The following is a 22,386-nucleotide window of genomic DNA, read 5'->3' on the forward strand; positions in this document are numbered from 1 at the left end:
ACAACTTAACACATGAGGTTCCACCTGCCGTCTTTATAAAAATGATGAATTGGATTATCGATAAGAATACAGACCATGAATCAATAAAATGCATTTAAGTCATTATCCAAGTCATTTTTTCAAGAATTGACTGAACCAAGTTCATGGGTTGAGTGCGACATAAGTTTACAATCTTTGTCTTTTTTTTTTTTACAATTGGATAGAACAAAATCTTTAATGCTAATATACTTTATTTTGGATGCAGATCATAAATATTTTGTTTCAGTTCATAAAAGATAAATTTTACAGGCGACCGGACATGTGCATGAACAAGTTCACCATCCTGCCAATTGGAATAATGGTAACTATTTACTACACTTACAAATAGGACTATGTTGGTTGTTTATTACATGCTGCTAATGTTGAATTCGTTGTGTAGAGTCATCTTAATGCTCGAGATGGGGTATATAATGGATTAAGAACAAGTTGACACTACAAGTTGCTATAGTACAGGGGAAGAAGACACGTATAAGGATTTCATCATGGGTAAATTCAACGTCAAGTAGGAAGATGCGAATTTTGTGTATATGACAAAAAACATCGATGAACATTGGATGTTGATTGCAATGGAAATTAATCGAGGCTAGTTGTTCGTGTTCGATTCACTCTCGTCCAATATGCCAAAGAAGAAGCTGGAGTCTTAGCTTGAGCCATTGACTTGCACCATACCATCTCTCCTTCACTATTGTGATTTGAAACGTTCAAACTCGGACCTAGATATATCCCGTTGGAAAATATTCCGACCTACTAATACGAACATGTAACATGGGTCCCTTGATTCTGGCAAATTTTTAATAAACTTTTTAAAACATTTAGTGATGAGTGGTGATCCTTTATAATCACTGAAGAAAAAAATGAATGACTATAGGATGCAGTTAGCATATTAGTTGTGGGCAAACACTCCATATTTTTTTTTATGTATATAACATCTCAGTGTTATTTTACATGTGATGCAGATAAAATGGAATCTCAGTGTAATTTTTTTTATGTATATAAAATCTCAGTGTAATTTTACTAACATCTCATATACAGATAGCGAGACTTAAAGGGAGCGAGACAGTAGAGAAGGTTATTAGAGAGAGCGAGACATTAATAGAACGAGTCATAAAGAGATAGTATATGCTAAGTAACGTTACTAGAGATAGTGAGAATTAGCAAGAGTGAGACTCAAAGGGAGCGAGACATTAACAAAACAAGTCATAAAGAGATAGCATATACTAAGTAACGTTACTATAGAGAGTGAAACTTAGTGAGAGCATATGCTAAGTAACATCCAATGTTCATCTTCTTCTTTGGGACATTAAAAGACTATTGTGATTCGAAGAAGAAGCTAGAGTCTTAGCTTGAGCCATTGACTTGCACCATACCATCGCTTTAGAGAGCGAGAATTAGCGAGAGCGAGACTCATAGGGAGCGAGACATTAATAAAACGAGTCATAATGAGATAGAAGATGAAAAGTAACGTTACTAGAGAGCGCGAGAATTAGCGAGAGCGAAACTCAGAGGGAGCGAGACATTAACAGAATGAGTCATAATGAGATAGTGGATGAAAAGTGACATACAATTTAAACAATTTGCTTATACATAGAGCATACATTAAGGATAGAAAGTGGCACATACAATTTAAACACTTTAGATAGTGGACATTGTTTATACATAGAGCATACATTGAGGAGGAAAAGTGGCACATAGAAAATCAATCTCGACAAACATTTGAATCATTTATACTATGTTCAGTATGTCGCTCAATTGTGAGTGGTTCACTGTAGTTTTGTTGATTATGCCCATAATTCCAACACCTACCACATTTTACTTGTCTACGATGTTCTCCTCTAGATCGTATTCTTCGTACTCTTCGTTGCCTGACCTGTGCACTCTTCTTGGGGGAAGAATATTCTTTTCCAGATATCCCGGAGGTCTATTTCATTTAGATGTACAGGCGAGCGAATTTATAGGCTCTAGATAAGCAGCCATGAAGAAGTCAACACTATAAAATCAATTGTAAAGAATTTGGATGAGGATATTTCATTCCCAGGCAGCCACATGTTGCATGCGAACCTAGGATACCAAGTGAATCAAATTCCTTACACGTGCATTCCTTCGTATGAAGGATCACAATACCGTTCAATGTTTGTCTCACATCGGCTTAACTCGATATTGTCTACCCTTATCACACTCACTTGTTGATCGATTTTCACAATAGTTCGAGTGTAACGTCGTTCGAGATGCCCAATAATTCCTACGTTCATAAAACCACAACTGGATAAGGCCTCTAACATGTTCCAACAAGCACATTATGGGCAGCAGTCAATATTCTTTAGTTAAATAATTGAAACACTATGCACTATTCGATGTCATATTGTCATATCTTCATTCTACTTGGTAAACATGTACCCACTTTTCAAGACTGATATCCTCCAAATATTTTGTTACAATACCATCTCAAAAACTACGAAGTTGGTCCCAGTGTGATTCGTACTCTGACGTGCACAATGCCTTGGCTAAATCCTTGAATCTAACAACCATACTGTCCTTAAAGTTTGAATGATATTATTTTCTATGTGGTACGTGCACAATCCATGAAATGTCGTGGGGAAAATTGTATAAATGGCATTGCCAATAGATACCATCCTATCGACACGAACACCAAATTAGGGGGTTCTCCAATGACACACTTCAAATTCGACATAAACCATTCCATGCTCGATTAGTCTCATTATCCACTATGGCATATGCTAGTGGGTATACTTAGTTATTACTGTCCATGGAAATGAGGACCAACATGGTCCCCTTTTATTTTCCTTTCAAATGCGACCCATCAATAATTATCACAGGCCCGCAACTTGCCAAACCTCTAATACAAGCCCTAATGCCATAAATATATACTTGAAATGCACATCATCTTCAAGTTTGATTTCAAACATTATATCTGGCTCCGTTTTTAACGCTTCCCCATAAGCATGTAAAATGGTGTACGACTCTTTTGGAGTACCCCTAGTGAGAGCATGTGTGGTTTTCCTTGCACACCACACTTTTTCGTAACTTATGTTTACGCCATACTCTTTCTTCATATCTTCTTGGATGTGACAAAGTTTATAAACACGTCATATGCTTGTAAACGTGTCTTTGATTAGCTAGCCAACTACCACATCCATTGCTTGTCTACGGTCATGATTAAGAATTCCAATAGAACATGTGTGCATCCGCATATACTTTGTGACCTTGAATATATTACACCCTAATATTTTTCCTGCACGAAGGCCCCATTTACAACTTTCCCCAATACCAATACATTTGACAATGAATAAAGACTTACTTGACTTCCTTATCTTATATTCAAAATTATGGTTTATGGACAGGGTAGATAATCTCATTTTTAAGTCACTTTTACTCAAAAAAAAAAAAAAAAAAAAGTTGACCAACTTCAACATCTATCTTAGATGAAGAGGTACCAGGTATAGTCAATTCTCCTCTATGACATGACGACCTAGATTGTGAAACCACTGAAGCCACTATAGGTCCACGCACGCCTGTAGAACCACAATCCATAAAATCCAACCCTGTTGATCTTTCATTGCTAGCTATGAAATGATCACGCTCTATTGTAGGACCACAATCCATAAAAACCAATCCTACTGATCTCTCATTACCAACTATAAAAGGATTACACTCTTTTGGAGGACCAGAATCCATTAAATTCAATCCTTTTAATCTCTCATTAACAAGCACTAATCGGTTACTTTGAATTTATCTTTCCAAGTCCCATGGATTAGTGCGATGATTGTCTATTGATAATGTTGATGGTTGAGTGTTAATAGACAATGGAATACCATCCTCTTCTCAATTAAACTCATATGATTCCTCGTGTTGTTTGTCTACACATGTATAATCATCATAACTCATATTCACATTTTCGTCATGGTTTGATTTTAGCGTTACAAATAGTTGAGCTTTAGAAAAATCTTCTCAGAAAAGAAGGAAGTGAACATCACTATCGTTCCGTATGTCTTGTGGAGGGGCTTCATAGTCAATCTTATATTTAACTCTCATGATAACATCAAACTTTGAAGAAATTACATTTGTAACCTTGTAAATGTTAGCTTTAAGTTTTTCATACTTCAATGTAATAGGCACAATGATTCCTGTTAGCTCGCCTCCAATGTACAAACTTTGGTTCTCATCCCAATCACCTCCGTATCAAATGAGACTTTCCTGTCATCCTACAAAGCAAAAGAACATTTGTCATTAAGTTGTACAAGCAGATGGATATATATCCAATACACAATTTCAATTCTGCTCTCGCTCTCTCTCGTTGTTGCCTTCACTCACTCTCGCTCTTTCTCGTTGTCGCTCTAAACCCTTGGCAATGATCTCTCGCTCTCACTCTCCCATTCCTTTTGTATGTTATTTATATATATCTTTTTTTTTTTTTACAAATTACACACCTCCAATGAAACCATGTTCTGGAAAAAAATTGTTTCGGTTTGAAAAACCTTGTTATGAAAAATCTCGTTCAATAAAAATCTGTTAAACAAAACACCGTTGAAGTGAACCCCAGTCAACAAAAGCACAATTGAAATGAAGTTTCGATTTTAAAATATTCACCATTATATGTTCAAGGTATTAATGATTTGAGGTTTCAGACATATTATTTTGTGAAAATTATTAAATCATTTGTACACTGACAAGCAATCACATCACGAAGGAAGAGCGAGAGCGAAACCATATCGTGAAGGAGAAATTTCCGTAATCTTGTATGGTGATGACATTAGTAGAGGGTCATTTGACATTTTTTTTTTTTAAAAAAAAGAGGTCATTTGGCATTTGGGGCCCAAATATTGGGTCATCCGTACAAATTTCTCTATTTATTTCTTACCATATGCTTTTTGTAAGATTATTTTTTACCAGATTATTAGAGAAAGGAAATGGTTCAACCAATAATGGAGACCATGAATCTTCAACTTGTCATTTGTCAAACATTAGATTGTGTTTTCATGTTGTGCTTGACTAATTGATTCAAAGTTATGCCAATCTTTTAATTTATTTTCGTCATTTTATTTTACAAACAAAATTGTTACATTGAATTGCATTTCTTAGAGTAATTTTTATTTTAATTTAGACAACAATTTTTTCATAATAAACAAAAATACATTATGAGAAGAGAAATTATTTCAAATGATAAAACTGTTAGAAAATATTTACAAAATATAGCAAAATTTTAGAACTATCAATGATAGAAGTCTATCAGTATCTATTAACGTCTATCATTGATAGTTCTAAAATTTTGCTATATTTTGTAACTATTTGAATTCATTTTTCTATATTTAAAAACAACACTTAGAGAATTATATACCCATCAATTATCATTATTTGAGGGAAAAATACATCTAAACAACTTAGAAAAGAAAGTTATAATATAATTTTCACACGTGTAAAACGTTAATGTCATCTAGTCTCATTTAAAAAAAATAGTCCCTTTAGTTAAGGTTGATAGATTATAACAAAAAGAAAGAGAATAATTGAAGCATCAAGGTGATCTTAGGAAATTTTTTTAACAAGGTTGTAGGATAGTAGTTCATCGGGGTGTGTTAATAGCCAAAAACGTCCTTTTTATATTTGGCTATTTATTGTTTTAGTAAGTCTTAAAGAAAATTTTGATTTTGAAATTTTGTAAGATTTTATGTTTTAATTGAAATTTTAGTTTATACTTTGTTGTCAGAAAATGGTGTAAAAATTGAACAAAAATGAGAGTATCTATATATATATAAAAAGATATTTATATAATTTGTTTTAAAATTGGTTCTATGTAATTCAAGAAAACTTCAAATAAATGGATAATAGAAACATTAAATTTTTAAGGTTTAAGAGTATTGATGTAATTTTTTAAACTTAAAAGGATATTTTTGAAACGCGTATTTGTTTAAGTTTGGTATTTTTGAAATTTTGTAAGGTTAGGGATCAAAAACTATCAAGTTTATGCATCTATGGGTATTTTAGGGAAAAAAAAGTTAAAGAAAGAAATAAAGAAATCAAATTACTAGTCATCTCTTGAATTCTCCCTCGGCAAGTCTCTCTCCACGAAAATTTCTCCTTCAAGCCTTCACAGTGGTGCACCTCTCACTTAGCGCCGACCGCCCGCACCTCCCCTCGTGCCTCCGTCCAACGTTCAACGATCGGTCGTCTGCAGATCGCGCCGTCGCGCGCTATCGTGGTCATAGCCGCATCTTCCCTCCAATCGCCGCTGCCATCGCCGGTGTTATAGTCGTGGGTAAGTATTTTGTGGGTTTTTCTTAAAAGTTTTTGAATGGCCTTTGGATTTTGGCATGAAATTAATGTTACCCAAATTGTTTCGGATGTTGGATTGAAGATTTGGAGAGTTGTAAGCCTCTGTCCAGCAGGTTCAAGAGGGTTTCGGCGACCTTTTGGTAAGTGATTAAGGTTTCGAAACTAACTATACACAAATGATAGAACCCATAGGAAAGATTAGCCTAAAATCGCTAATTGACACTAATTGGCAGATTTGAAGGGCATAAATTACAAAAATTACGGTAATAACGTTTACAAGGATTCTCCTCGAATAACTCTGCGGCATCATGTTCAAAAAGTGAGCTTCTCTCCCTATATCATAGTGCTCGTTATTCAGCTATTATTTCATGTTTTTGCTTGATGTTCGTGGAAAATGATTTATGGTTTTGTTTTTTGGATTAAAATATGAGTAAATGGTTGGATTTCTTCACTTTTTACCATCCTTATTTGTTATTGCCTTACTGGTCTCTGAATTTTGCTCGAATAGTGTCTTCTTTCTTGTTTTTATGGCAGGTTTGTTTGTGGGGTTCTGTCATTTTAATTCTCCTTATTGGAAAAATGGATTGTTTTACTGTTATTTCTCCTTTGATTGTTGGGGCTACTGTGGGATGAACCATTGGTGCTAAATTTGAACATTTTGGGAATAGTAACAAATGCAATTTATGAATTGAAATGATCGTATGTTGATCTAATATATTTTTGGAGTTAGGTGGATGCTTACTTGTGAGTTCAGTGAGTGTCTTCACCATATCTTATAGTGGTGTTGCTTGTACAAATCCTTCAATTTTGTTTTCTTTTTCTTGTGCTGCTGTCTTATATTAGGTTTTCTACTGAAGACGTGTCTGCTCAGAATCAAGTCAAGGCATCAGTCCAACGGAAAATTCGGCAAAGTATAGCAGAAGAAGTAAGTATTGATTTAGTTGTTAGAATCCCATAATCATTTTAATGAGATAGAAAATAATGTCTTCATCTTTTATTTTCTTTTTTTGTCTTTTTATTCCAGTATCCAGGACTAGAGCCAGTTTTGGATGATTTGCTTCCTAAAAAAGCTCCTCTGATTGTAACTAAGTGGTCGGAAATTCTGTTTGCTTCTACTTTCACAAAAAAATATCGATATTATATTTATTTGTTTCTTTTTAATGTGATAATATGGGGCTTATGTTGGATTTATTTTTTCTTTGAACTACTCTTCTAGTCAAAACCATCTCAATCTGGTTGTTGTGAACAATGTGCCACTCTTTTTCAATATCCGGGATGGGCCCTACATGCCTACACTAAGGTTGCTTCATCAATGTAATGTTTTCTTTTTCTAGAGACTACACTTGATCATTTTTTCCAAATCCATATAATATTCTTTTGACAACCCTATTAACTTCTGTCGTGATACTTATCCTTGGATGTATTGAATTCTAATCTGCCTATAGTATGGAAGAAGACTAAGGTGCAAGTTTTCTATGATTTTTGGAATGGTGAAAGATGACCAATTTACTTGAACAATATCTATTTTATAGGCTAGGAGCTTTGCTAACCCCTGAGGCTTACCTGCGTACTTTTGAATCTGAGTGTTTTCTTAATTAGTCTTTAGCTGAATCATATGGATGATCTAATGATTTCATATTTGTATTTTATTAAAATAGAAAGGTTTCAATTCGTATCAAAATCTGATGTTAATTTAGTGCACCGATTGGTTATCTTTATTTTTCTTGAAATTGCTGTTTTAGGGAATAGAACGCATTATGTTCTTATATGTGGTGAGATCATGTTGCTTGAGTTTGTGAGAATTAGAATCAAAGGGGTATATGAAAATCCAATCGTAATTATGACCAGATTTTTTTGTAAGATTATGTATGATCAGATTAGAAAGGAAATGGTTCAACCAATGATTGAGACCATGAATCTTCAACTGGTTGTTTTTAGCTAATATTTCCATTTCCATCTTCTGGCTTTTCAATGAGGTCTCAAAAGCTACTGTAGAATGCTGACTAAAGAACTGTGGTATATTTGGGCTGAAAGGGATTGGAGACTCTTTGCAGACATACAAAGTTAAATTTATTCAATTTATTTTTCAAGTTAGAGCTCCCTAGATAAGTTGTCGTGTAATTATTCGATTGGAAGTTAATTTGGCCTCTCTTGGCCATGGTTTGGAGATAATTTATTTCCCTTGTCATATTTTTTATAGTGTTCATGCTTTTCTAACCTTAGTGATTATTTATTTTCTATATATATATATTTTTCCTGAATGGAAAATTGAATTGTGGTTTACGCCACTAGGGGGGTTAGTTCCCTTTCTGCCTTTCTCCTATCCGTTTTTATGTTGTGGCCCATGAGTAGATTATTGGATTAAGAAAGGAAAGTAGGTTAACATTGTAGAAAGCTTCTATAGGACTAGTTCATCCAAAATTTTCTAATGATACTCTGGTGGTGTAAAGGATACTTAGCGAACTTCCTAATTTCTTTGGTTTTTTTTAGCTCGCGTCTGGCCTTAGAATTGGTTTTGTAGGGGGGAGAGATCTTAGGAAAAAGTTAGTTGTGAAATTGACTTTAGTGCTTCCTTTTTGGCTTACAATCCAAGCTTTTTAGAGAGTTTCCTTTGCATTTGGTCCCGAAATGGAGCTTCTTACTTGGTGGCTCATTTTGTTGGGTTTGACCTTTCTTTTTGTATGAAATTCAGTTGTATGTTTATTCTCGTTAATCAAAGCTGTTTTTCTAGTCAAATAAAAAACTTAAAAAGGAGTGTACGATGGGAAATGAATGGAAGGGTTAGCAATGTTGCAAAGTGATACTTTTCCCGAAATCATGTTTGAAGTGTCCAACCATAGTATGTTCAAGATTCAAGAAGCGAGGACTCAACACCAACGACAAACGATAGTTTTGGACTTTTCTCTCTAAGGAATTGAGTGCGCCGAAAAGGATAGAGATAAAGATGTTTGTAGTTTTTCTTTTAAAATCAAGAATATAGTTGTACAACCTATGGAGCAGATCTTTTTTTTTTTTTTTTCCTCTTGATAGAACAACCTTGATCCTGTTCGAGTAACCAGTAAGCTCATATAAAGATGTTATTATTCATCCACTTTTTTGGGGCAAAGTCTAACCTTTGTCACCTCACTCTCTCCTCAATGAGAGGTTTAATGTTCGTAATACATAGTCATGTTTCGTATTAAAAAAAGGACTTTTAGAACTAAAGTTTTCATGACTTCTCAAAAACCACCTTCCTTCACACCATACTGAAGATGACAAGCACTATAGACTTGCAATTAATGTTCAAACTGGTGGGGGATTGACCCTTGTTTAGTTGGTCTTGAGTGACATTCCTACCTATTTTATGTCCCTGTTTAGAATCCTTAGGGTGGGCAAGGCTCTAGAGAAGCTGATGGGGGATTTCCTGTCATTGGGGGTGTTTGAGGGTAAGGCTTCATATCTTATGCTGTGGGATGTGGTTTCTAGGCCACTGAACCTTGGGGGTTAGGCATTGTAAATGTGAGGGTGAGAAATATGGCTTTGCTGGCAAAAGGGTTCTAGCGATTCTATCATGAAGTTGACACCTGATGGCACAAGGTTATTGTTAGTAGGTATGGACCTAACTCAACTGAGTGAACTGACGATGAGATCAAAGGAACCTCTAGAAAACCATGAAAAAACCCCTTGCCTAAGTTTCCTTTGTTTTTTAGTCTATTCTTAAAGCGGTGGAGGATGGAAATGATACTTAATTGTGGAAAGATAATTAGTTGGGGATAGACCACTCTATTGTTGTATTCTTTGTTGTAGGCAACTGAAGACCTCAATTATATCTTTTGGAGGCGTGACTTTGCTTGGGTTGTTTGGTAGGGTCGAGGTGTTTGACTTTAGTTTTGTGCACTCTTAAGGTTTAGGGAGTCAATTGTGGAACTTTTCCTCCCTCTGTCTTTTTGTGAAAAATGGTTATTTTTATGGCAAGTTGGAAGTTTTGCTAATTTGTGAGGTTCTTGGGGCATGATAAATAATAGAATCTTTAGGGGTGGAGAGAGTTCTTCCATCGATGTTTGGTCACTTGTTAGATTCTCTGTTTGTTTTTAGACCTTTTTGTTCTTATTTTTTCAATATCATTTTCCAAGATTCGAGTCTCTTCTTGTAGTTGGCTCCCTTCTGTGGGCATGTTTTTGGTATTCCATGTAAAAAAAAAAATCTTCAAACTACAAGCAACATTAATGAAACCTTCAAGAGTTCTCTTGGAGGTGTTAGAAAGAAGCCTATTCAAACAGTCTGCTCCAAGAACTAAGAGAAACGGTGTTGGAGGGTCTCTCTACCTCCCCTCTAGAAGATATAACTTTAGGAAATAAAAAACTGGTGCTACCAACACAACCTTAAATTCACTTTCTCCATATGAGTGAAACCTTAACAAGATTGCTCTGGGGAAGTGCCAATTCACTAGATAGTAGATTGTATTTGTACTCCTTTACAAAGGTCAACTTGAACACTTTTTTCTGTTTTCCCGTTATAGAATCCACTGCCTCATTAGCAATCAAAGTGGGGTCCACAATGTTGCCAACTAACGTCTTCTGGTAAACAAAAATCACACTAGGGTATAAATTTTTTAGTCTTTCAGAGAATATTTTATCAACAATCTTCTAAGGTTCCATGTTTAACTAATGGTTGTACTGATAATGTCATTTTGAAGGTTATGGAACATATTTGTTTGGCTGATATCATTTTGAAGCCCTAAGAATTTTGGTATCCGAAAAATATTCTTAGAGAACAAATCCAGATTCACACATTCACTTCAGTTCTTCATCACTAACTGCTTAAGCAAATGTTTGGTATTTAGACGCTTTCGCTCAATCACACTCCTCAAAGTTTGTCCAAGCCAAACAAAGAACTTCATTGTACCTATTACCTTAATTACACACGGGCACTTGTGCCCTTTTGTAATTTCATTCTATCAATGAAATTAGATCTGTATGTTCCTCAGGAAAAAAAAAAAAAAAAAAGCAAGCCTTTGTGTCGTACTTCATCACTATATTCTATCTTTCCACAACCTCAGTTTCAGATTATGACATGTATCGTCCTATTTGGTTTTCAGATCCCAACATTATGAGAAAATTACAAGTAGACAGAGGTGCAATAAAGTTTGTCCTTGCTGGTGCTAACATAATGTGCCCTGGTCTTACATCCCCTGGGGGTGCCTTGGATGATGAAGTTGAAGCGGAAACACCTGTGGTAAACTTTTGTTGGCTCTTATCTACACAGTTTGTGATTGTTGGGTGATTACCACACTTGTTAGTCAGTTTTGAGGTTTTGGTTGGTGAACCCTTTCTTACATAGAATCAAACATTTTTCAGGCAATAATGGCCGAAGGGAAGCAGCATGCTCTTGCTATTGGCTTCACAAAGATGTCAGCAAAGGAAATGTGAGTAATATTGTCATTTAATTTATTATCCCATCCCATTTGATGATGAATTTCTTTTGTTTTTTATATTAAGCTTTAATATTTTGTATGTTTGCTTGTTTTGTTTAGTTTTTCACTTTTTAAAGCCTTTAGAAATCATAGTCCTATTATTATCATCATTATTATTGTTTCCAGTAAAGCTATTATAAAAGATTATAGATAGAAAGATAATTAGCTAAGCTGAGCTTTAATATTTTGATATCAAATGCCAAGGAAGTGTTGAGAGCATTGAGGTTGAAACCTCAAGTTTTGGATTGAGATGTTTTTCTAAACAAAGAAATTGAGGGAAATACCAAAATTTATTATTATTATTATTATTTATAAGAAACTAGATGCCTATAAAATACCAAAAGGAGAAAAAATAGGGGGATAATTACAAAATGTTTTATTGAAGCTATGGCTCCCACCAAGAGCCATATAGTGTACGAATCTCAACAAAACGAAAAAGGCTTGAACTTATCTTCAAACATCCTTCTGTTCCTTTCAAGCCACATTGCCCCAGAGAAGAGCTCTAGAAGCAAAATTCCATAAAATCCTAGCCTTCCGTTTCAAAGAACTGCTGCATAAGGACTCTATTCAGTCAACGTGAAGAGGCACACACATCTTGAACCAAACAGCTTGAACCAGCATTGTTGAGCAAAGTTGCAAAGTTGCAGAGTACGAAACTATGATCCAAATATAGCACTTGCTAAATGGCAAAATTTATATCTGTAGTAATTTTCTTTGTTTCTCAAAAATATAAAATGTAATGGTCACTTAACAAATCAACCTTTTCTTAGTGACATGAATACCAATGCCTCGTTGAGGTGGTGTCGATAAAGCTTAAGAAAATTACTCATGTGTGATTTACAGAAGGGCGACAAACAAAGGGATCGGAGTGGACAATATGCATTACCTTAACGACGGTCTTTGGAAGGTATGTTATAGTTCCCTCCCATTTTTCTTCATGCTTCCCAAACGTAGACGTTGAATGTCAAAGTTATATCTTATTTTGGTTGCAGATGGAACGCCTCGATTGATCACAATATCCAAAAGAAACAACATTAGGGGACGAGGGCGAGGAGACACAACTTAGAGAACAAACTTTGTTTAATTTTACACTATTTTGAGTTTCTCGGTTATGTTGTGTGGACAGACAAGAACAGAATAGGGGTAACAAGTCTCAAGAAGCCTGTTTTGTCTCCATATTTTTATACTTTTATGAGGAACCAATTCCCAATTGTACTTAAAATCCTTTTGCACTTCGCTGTGAATCTGCTATCCATGCACTTTTTCACATCGTCTTATTCTATATTAAGATATTGAGGATATTTGGGTGCTGGAATTTATTTAATAAAAGAAATAAAAGAAATAAAAAAAAAAAAAAAAAATTGCTTTGTGGCAGCTTGTGATTGTATACATTGGTGGGCTACAAAAAATGAATGTGATGCACCCAAATATTTTTATTCTATATTCCCCATTTTCAATAATTTCATTTGTCCCAATTTTGACAAAATTACGAAATTTTGAGAGTATTTCGTTTCTCCCCATTTGGATGGAATTTTGAGATTTTGAGAGAATTTTAAGAAAATTTTGATTTTCTTTTTTTAAATTAATACGTTAGTAGTTCAAGTTTTTTTAATTTTATGGTTTTGGTTATATACAATTTTAGTTTCATAGGTCAATGTCATTTTCGATAAAGGATTAAGTCTTTTTATGGGTTACTTTTTCTAATTTTCAACCTTTTCTCCATTTTCGGCTTTATTTTCGGCCCAAAATTTTCATTTTTAAAGAAATTGAATTTGAAAACCTAAAAAAAAAAAAAAACATATATTTATTTTTAACCGCATTCAAACTTTTTTCATTCGATTTCAAATCATTTCACTTCAAAATTGAATACATGAGAGTTTTTCTTTCTTTTTAACACTTCAAAATTTTCATAATTTTCACATCATTTTACCTCGAAATATTCCTAAACTTTACATTATTTTGTAATTATTTTTTATTCTTTTTTAAATTTATGCTCTCGCATCAACATTTACAATAGACATAAATATTGTCTTTAGTAATTGTGATTAAAAATGGTCAATTATAGTCCAATTAAGTTACCGTCAAAGTTTAACTAATTATAATAATTTCCATTAATCTTCATAATTTTTTTCAAAATTTTCATCAATTTTAATATTTACATAAAATCGAATTTTGATATTTTCATCCACATCGATATTTTGAATCTTGGTTGACATCATTTTATTGATTTTTTTGATGTGACACCAAATTAATTCTTCTCACTATTTTTCGTGTTTGAAGCACTTTTACATGTAAACATTAACTTGGCAAATGGCTATTTATGACAAATTTGAGGCATCTTTATCGAGGAGAGAAAATAATGGAAATAATTTAAGATTGTTGTAAAATTGAGGAGCAAATTGAGGTACCACGTGAACACTAAAGGTAATAGTCGGATAAGTTTTGTCAGTTTTGAGGCTAACCAAGTACCAAACCAAACCAATCGGTTTTACAAAGAAGAGATCTGAACCAATGTCCAATAGCGAACAAAACCATTAGAGTGATTTTATTTAGAATGGTTTATTATCGTTCTAGTTCTCAGTTTTTGACATTTTCTGTTTTCTTCCAATTTTTACTTTTATTAGCACTTTGTTTTGAATTGATCTTTTTTGCTAATTTATAATTAAAATTGGATCTAATTAATTTTCTAGTAAAATTAATAATAAATAATTAATTAAACATTTTAATTAATTAAATTAATTTGATATCAAATATTAAATTAATAAAATACCAATTCATTGACCATGAATCTTTATTCATATANAATTAATTTTAATTAATTTAATATCAAATATTAAATTAATTTTACACAAATTCCATCTTCATGAATTTAATATTTAAATCATATTTAAATATTAACTAATTCTCCAATTCCATTTAATTCTAGAATTAAACGCGTAATTATAACACATATTATTACTAATTCCCTTAATTCTAATTTGAACATTTCATATTAACTTATCACGTTACTCTAAAGCTAATCCATTTACGAGCTAGTAGGGGGACCTTGCGGACCTACAGATCATAGGCTCCAACGATCCGAAATTAATTGGCTAAACTCATTACACCGAATTGTAGATATATTATGTCCACTCGATATAAGCATGATTAGTAAGTTAACCCATCACAGGTTGTTCGTAATAACGGCTGGGTCAAATATATGTTTTATTCCCGAGATTACCTCTTATTCCTTAAGCCCCACTGATCCTCTAATGAACAATTGGTTTATGATCAGATAAACAAACTGAGTCCCTCTCGAGCCAGTGAGAGGGTAGGGCCCCTTGTTCAAGACCTAGAGTCTTCACTTAAGGGAACAACCTCTCTACTATCTCTAAAAGTGAGTAGGAGTGAATTCCATCTTGCACCCTATGTCCTTAACTATCTACCCGGTCTTACCCCTGAAATGGAGGTTTATTGAGCCGGCGCTGTTGAGTCAACTCTCACCTATGCAAATCTAAGGATAATCCCGAATAAACAGGAGTTCATAGTTAGCTCAGGATTAAGGTCAAGTTACCTAGATCATCGCTTTGAAATAGTGTTTTAAACAGTAAACAATGTTATAAAGTAAGAGTGACTGATTTCGTGGTCCGATCTTGCACAAAGCCCATTGCACAGGACGCCCCCACTCCTCATGTCCTAACATGTACGATTTAGGATCACATCGTTTGTAGCACTTTACAACTCTTTGTAACAACTACAAAGTGGGTTGCATCCAATAGTGTAACCAGAATAACGCATCCAACCTCATTCATATACTATAAATCATTTTGACTATTTACTCGAACCTAATCCACTTTTATGTCTCCACATAAAGTTCAAGTACTCATGTAATAGTCATGGGTCTTTTAGTTTATTGGATTTATTTCTAAAACGAAATAAGCAACACATATATTCAATAATATCTTATTGAATTTTTAGAATAAGTTTTATTGTTTACAAACCATAAGTTTTAGGACATAAAACCCAATAGTTCTTCGATTTGTATGGGTGAGATTGGCCAGATCACCGACTTAACAAGCCTTCCATAGGGATTCGTCTGACAGGGGAGCTGGGAACACAGCTATACAAGATGGGATTCACTCCTTCCTCGAAGCAAGGGTAAGTAGATATATTGCTCCCTTAAACGGTGATTCCGGGTCTTTGAACAATGTGGCGCCACACCCTGCTCGAGAGGGTTTAGTCATAGTGGGACTATGATATTGTTCATTAGAGGGGATCAGTGTACTTTAAGGAGTTAGATGTAACTACAGGGGCAAAACGGTCATTTTGACACATCTATACTTACGAGCAATTTATGAAGGTCATGTATTTTGTATTGGTTATATCCAATAGTCACAGAAATATATTTGTAGTGCGAAGAGTGCAGCTGTCAGTCTTTAGTGGAGTGCCGATAAGTTAACGGATGATGGAAATGTAATTAAGAGTTTAATAATATTCATGTACTGTTGGAGCTTCAAGCTACAGGTCCATAAGGTCCCCTTGTAGCTTAAAAGAATTTAGTTGAGAATTAGTTTTGGTTAATTTGAATTGTTCAAATTAATAAGAGGATTAATTATATGTGATATAATTAAATTGTTCAATTATATATGATATAATTTATAATGTATTTGATATATTATAGTTTAATTTGAGAAATAATATTGAATGAGATTCAAATATATTATCTGATGAATGTGATTCTAGTTGTAAATTTAAATATAAGAGTATGATTTATATTAAATGTCATAAAATAAAGAAAGGAAACTATAGTTATATATGTAATATGATTACATATTAAAAACTATAAGTTATATATTATATTTGATATAACATATAGTTTAATATAAATATAATATGATAAGTTAATTATCATATTTATTTATATTATTTTATATTTTGATTAACAACTTCCCTCTTTTCTCTTCAACCACCTTGGTGGATGGTTATTGTTTTTGTGGCAAAAGGAATAAAAGAAAATTATTTTATTTTCTTCCTAAACATGATTGTACATTGCATTGACTGAATGATTGAGAAAGTCTCATTGTGATTGTGTCTTGTGAATACCAAAGGCTCATTGTGGTTGTGTCTCCCTTTGGTTCGAGAAGTTCTTGAAGAAAGTCTTCAAGAGTTTACTATGTTCGAGACTCGTGATTGTTCGAGGGATACATGAAGAGAAAGGTCTTCAAAGATAATGCATCTTGAACCCTTTTCTTGTATCAAATATACTGTAATTTATTTTGAATGCATATCTTGTATGTTTATTGTAAATTTAGTTTTCAATAATTAATGGAATTTGGACGATCCACTTCCGCTCAAGGATCTCCTTAAAAAACGAGTTCCTTCAATAATAATACGTTTAATTTTGAAATTAAACGTAATTGGAGAATCGATTAATATATAAATATGATTTAAATATTGATTTCATGAATAGGAATTCATGGTAATGGAAGTGGTGACAAATTAATTTAATATTTGATATTAAATTAATAGAATTAATTAAATTGTTTAATTAATTATTATTTATTAATTTTATTAAAAAATAATTTTGTAAAATTAATAAAATTTCAATTTTAATTAAAGAATTAAAATTGGAAAAAATTTGATTTTGAAAATCATTTCAAAATCAAAAAGTGAAATTGAAAATTGGAAAAAATCCCAATAGGGGATTTTCCCACTTTCAAGCAAGAAGGTTGGTCACCTTCTTACACATAATTCCACCACCAAATTCAAGGAATAGCTAGAATCACTTCAAGTGATCAGTTTGCATGAGATTCATGTAATAAAATCACTCTGGACTGAGTGGAAAAGGCTTATGCAATTGCTGAATTGCTTAGTTTTTTTAAGGTTGAAGAAGTTGTTCTTCAACAAGCTGAAAAACCAGAAAATCTCTCCTTCAATTCTCTAAGTTGAAGCTTGTTTTGAATCCCACAACTCAATCTAAGACTCCTAGAAAATAGTAGGAAAGCTCTAGTGGTGGTCCACGATCTGAATTGGAGAAAATTGCAGCTGAATCTCGTTGAAGAGGAGGATCTTCAAAGGTATGTGTTGAAACCCTCTTAATTCTTTATGAACATGCTTATTTTGATGTCAAAATTCAAGAATTAGAATGCTTAATAATCTTGTTTTCGTCCACTACATGTTTCTGTATTCCAACAATTGGTATCAGAGCATCATTTAAGCATTCAATTCGAGTTAATTTTGGCTTGTTGGGTTTTTTTCATAAGTTATATGAAAATGGTGAACTGATATAGTTTTTCTGAGTTTTGACATTGATTTCTCTTCAATTATGTTGTAATTATTGTAATTGGCTCTTGATTGATGAGCCTTAATGTGTGATTAAGTGTCTGTAATTCGATTAGAGTCATTAGAGTTGCAATTATATTGTAATTGAAGAAAGAAGTGAAGAAGGTCAAGCAACAAAAATTGTTTTTTCAGCCACTGTCCCATACTCGATGCACGATGCCATACTCGATGCTCAATGGCATACTTGATGCTCATACTCGATGGTATACTCGATGCACGATGGCATACTCGATGCTCGATGCCATACTTGATGCTCAATGGCATATTTGATGCTCATGCACGATGGCATACTCGATGCTTGATGCCATACTTTTGATGCGCGATGCCATACTCGATGCTCAATGGCATACTTGATGCTCATGCTCAATGGTATACTCAATGCTTGATGGCATACTCGATGCTTGATGGTATACTCGATGCCTGATGGCATGCTCGATGGTACTCGATGATTTTTTTTTCGATTCAACCATTTTTTGAGCACTGGAGGTCCGATTCAATAGGTTTAGGTTCGATTTAGGGTGGTTCGAGTGGCTCAGAAGTGTTTTGGAGCCATTTTTTGTTTATTATTTTAATAATTAGACCTTTCGTTTTCTTGAAAATGCCAAAACTAAACCATATCGGTTTGTGTTTAATTACTTATGCATGTGATGTATGTTATAATTAAATAAATCTTGTATGTGCATATAGTATGTCATGTAGATTTAAAATCCCACCATAGGAAGCATATTACATGCATTGAAAATATGTTATAAGGTGTTATAATATATAGTATGCATGTTTAGGGTTTCAGATGTTTTAATATAAGTGTTATATTAAATCATGAGATATCTGATGTATGTTATGGATGTATACTATGTCAGTTTTATAAGTTGTTACCAAATTAGATTAGACATTAAAATCCATAACAAAGTTTAAGCTGCATACTCATGTAGGTTAACCACTTGTTTTAATTGTTAAAATATGTTGTTATCTTATAAAACTTGGGTTACAAACTCAACTGGTATATAATCATGTCTAAGGCTGGAGGTATTTAAGTTGACAGTCTACGAAACACCTCCTACCTGGGATTATGGTCGAATAGTTGAGCGTTGTTAACCAGTTTTGTGAGCAATACGTGAGTAGTGTGAGGTTTTAAAACTGGTTTATCACCTAGACATCGTAGGTTAAATCCAAATATAAACGTTATACTTGGATAAACACCTAAACTTAGGTTGTTTAATTAGCCGGAATAAACTTGAGTAAAGATACATCCAAACAAATGTTAGGACACTTCAGTGGGAGTTAAGTAGCATATATGATATGTTATTAGAACAATTTAGTGGGAATTTAAGAATACTTCAGTGAGAGATTAATAACATATATGATATGTTGTTTTTAGCTCCCGCGTCCTTAAGAGTTCACAATCGAGATTCATGTTTCGCTTCATGTCACCCTAGGAGTGACCTCTTTCGGAAAGTGTTTACATAAATCGAGATTATGGTGAATTGGGAAAGTTGTTCACAGTAAAATCAAAAGTGATGTTTTGATTTTGATTCTCACGTCCTAAGAGGTTCACACCGCGAGATTCATGCGACACTTTGTGTCACCCTGGGAGCGACCTCAATTCGGAAAGTGTTTGTATGAGTCAATATCAAGGTGAATGAGGGGAAGTTGTTCAATGTAAAATTAAATATACGATATATTGATTTCAATTCTCACGTCCCTAGAAATTTCACGCTGTGAGATTCATACGATGCTTCGTGTCACCCTGGGAGTGACCTCCATTCGGAAAGTATTTATATGGGTCAAGATCAAGGTGAATAAGGGAAGTAGTTCATAGTAAGTGGGTGAAGGATATGTGTCAATGTGTCCTGCGGTCTCTTTCGTTGGTTTGGACAGTGGGATTCCTATGTTACGCCTGCTAGTTAGCTTTAGGTGGCCCTTGCTAGTCGTTTAATAACGGCTATCCCCTCAGAGGTTGTAACATGAAATTTAGAATAACTCAAACTTCAGAAATGGATAGGATTTCTTAGGTCATTTTCCAACATTGACTTTCCAATTCAGTAGCATCGTTAGGGTCGACCTCTAAGGTCTAAAAATGGAGGGTTACATTTACAGAATTACTAAATATTAGTAGTTCTTGATTGAAAACGGTAGCTAAATGACTATCGGAATATGAGTTATTCTGGAGATAGGATTTAGTCAAGAATGTCTTGCTTTAATGAATTAGTATTTGACTGCCCCTTGGTAGCAGTTATTCTAACTCACTATAGTATCGTTGTAAAAATAATGAAATTTGGGTACATTATTACTTTGCTAAAACATGACTGGGTTTAAAAGAAATTCACTAGTAGAGAATTTGTTTACATTTTCATAATGACTAGTTCATTCGTACAATTGTTGGCTTTGGATAAATTAACTGGGGACAATTATGCTACATGAAAATCAAATTTGGATACAATACTGGTGATAGACAATTTAAGTTTCGTTTTGACAGAGGAGTGTCCTTCCATCCCTAGCTCAAATGCAAACTGAACTTTTCGGGAAGCATACGACAAATGGACGAAGGCGAATGAAAAAGCCCATGCCTACATTCTTACCAACATATCCAATGTATTGGCTAAGAAACACGAAAGCATGAGTACTGCCAAGGAGATTATTGAATCTTTATGTGGGATGTTTGGACAACCGTCCTTGTCCCTGAGGCATGATGCTATTAAATATGTTTACAATTGTCGAATGAAAGAAGAGTCCTCTATTAGAGAGCATTTCTTGGACATGATGGTCCATTTCAATGTGGTAGAGGTAAACGGAGTTGTTGTAGATGAGAGAAGCAAAGTCGGTTTTATTCTAGAATCTCTTCCGAAGAGCTTCTTGCAATTTCGCACCAACGCATTAATGAACAAGATAGAATACAATCTGACTACACTTCTCGACGAGCTACAGACTTTTCAGTCCATTTTGAGTACAAAAGGACAAGAAGTGGAGGTAAATGTTGACGCTGCTGAGAAAAGAGGATCGTCCTTTAAAAAGCCTGATGTTGCTTCTTCTTCTAAGAATAAGAGTATTCCTTTGAAGAAGAACAAGGGGAAAGGGAAAAAGAAAACTTTTACTGGCCGCAAAGGCAAGGCCAAAGCTGCAGATAAAGGAAAATGTTTCTACTGCAGCGAGGATGATAAGGATGGCAATGGAGCCGGAGCGAGGCGGGGATGCACTCCCCATCACCATCCCCGTGGGGATTTTTAATCCCTGTCTCCACTCCATTCTCTGTTTTGGGGAGTCGGGGTTGGGGTTGGGAAATCCCTGTTCGGGGATTCAGGTCCCCGCGGGGGAAAATCCTCGCCTTTTATTTTATTATTTTATTATTTTTATTATTTAAAATTAATTAAATTTAATATTTATATTGAAATTGTAAATTTTATATAGGAATTTAGTATATTGTTACATATAGTTTTTTAAAATTAAACATTACATATTTTTTTTGTTATAAATTAATAAAAATTAAATTTATTATATTAAATTTTTAAATTTTAAAAAAAACTAAAATATAGCTGAGCTACTATCTCCATAATATATAATTTAATTAGTACTATTATTATTATTATTATTATATATATATATACAATTAAAAAAGTCAGGGCGGGGACGAGGATCGGGGACTAGGTGAGGATCCCCTCCCGCCCCGTCCCCGATCGAGGACCCGATTTAAATCCCCGATTTGACCCCATTCCCGGTCAAATTGGGGATTCCATGCCCCGATCGGATTAGGAACCTGCGGGGTTCCGACCCTGCAGGAAATTTTACCATCCCTAGAGGACGGGCAGTAGAAGAGAAACTGCCCACAATACCTTGCAAAAAAAAAAACGGAGAAAGCAAAACAAGGAAACTAGTTCCTGAGGATTGCTTGCAATAAGATAATGCTCCAGGTTGTGAACATCGAAGAATATCTTAGAAAGACCATTGAGAGATTTTGGAGCTGCTAATAAAAGATGAATTCGGATACTTTTATTAATGTAATAAAAGTTGTTTTATCTTTTGTAAAGGACATGTTTTATATAATCTTTTGTTATAAATGAAATGTTCATTAGCAAAAGTTACATTTTATATTTGTTCTACTATAAAGCAACTTCCGTTAAAACGAACCAAAGTTTAAGGCCATTTCAAATATTTAGATATTTAAAACGGCTAAAAAATAATAAGGCAAAAGATATATTTTGGTACTTATATTTGGTAATTAAGATTACTGTCACATCATGTCTTAATGAGATTAAGAAGGTTAAAAGAGGTCATCTAAATAAGTTTGAAGACAA

The 22,386-nt window shown here is 33.9% G+C and overlaps 1 protein-coding gene across 1 annotated transcript; it reads left to right on the plus strand.

Annotated features, from left to right (window-relative positions):
* Positions 1 to 6,047: 6,047 nt before the first annotated feature.
* LOC120077779 (malignant T-cell-amplified sequence 1 homolog) lies at positions 6,048 to 13,137 on the plus strand. The gene is made up of 10 exons (XM_039031799.1): positions 6,048 to 6,307; positions 6,407 to 6,464; positions 6,558 to 6,643; positions 7,168 to 7,249; positions 7,349 to 7,416; positions 7,541 to 7,638; positions 11,402 to 11,538; positions 11,661 to 11,728; positions 12,620 to 12,683; positions 12,769 to 13,137. Exons 3-10 carry the CDS (start codon positions 6,633 to 6,635, stop codon positions 12,784 to 12,786), a joined length of 546 nt encoding a protein of 181 aa, XP_038887727.1. The 5' UTR covers positions 6,048 to 6,307; positions 6,407 to 6,464; positions 6,558 to 6,632; the 3' UTR covers positions 12,787 to 13,137.
* The last annotated feature ends 9,249 nt before the right edge of the window (positions 13,138 to 22,386 follow it).

The sequence above is a fragment of the Benincasa hispida genome, chromosome 5, assembly GCF_009727055.1.
Source record: "Benincasa hispida cultivar B227 chromosome 5, ASM972705v1, whole genome shotgun sequence".
NCBI lineage: Eukaryota > Viridiplantae > Streptophyta > Magnoliopsida > Cucurbitales > Cucurbitaceae > Benincasa > Benincasa hispida.

Coding starts and splice junctions, on each gene's coding strand:
- LOC120077779 (XM_039031799.1), top strand. Junction 7,417..7,540: donor CCTCTGATTGTAACTAAGTG/GTCGGAAATTCT, acceptor CTACTCTTCTAG/TCAAAACCATCTCAATCTGG. Junction 11,539..11,660: donor TTGAAGCGGAAACACCTGTG/GTAAACTTTTGT, acceptor AACATTTTTCAG/GCAATAATGGCCGAAGGGAA.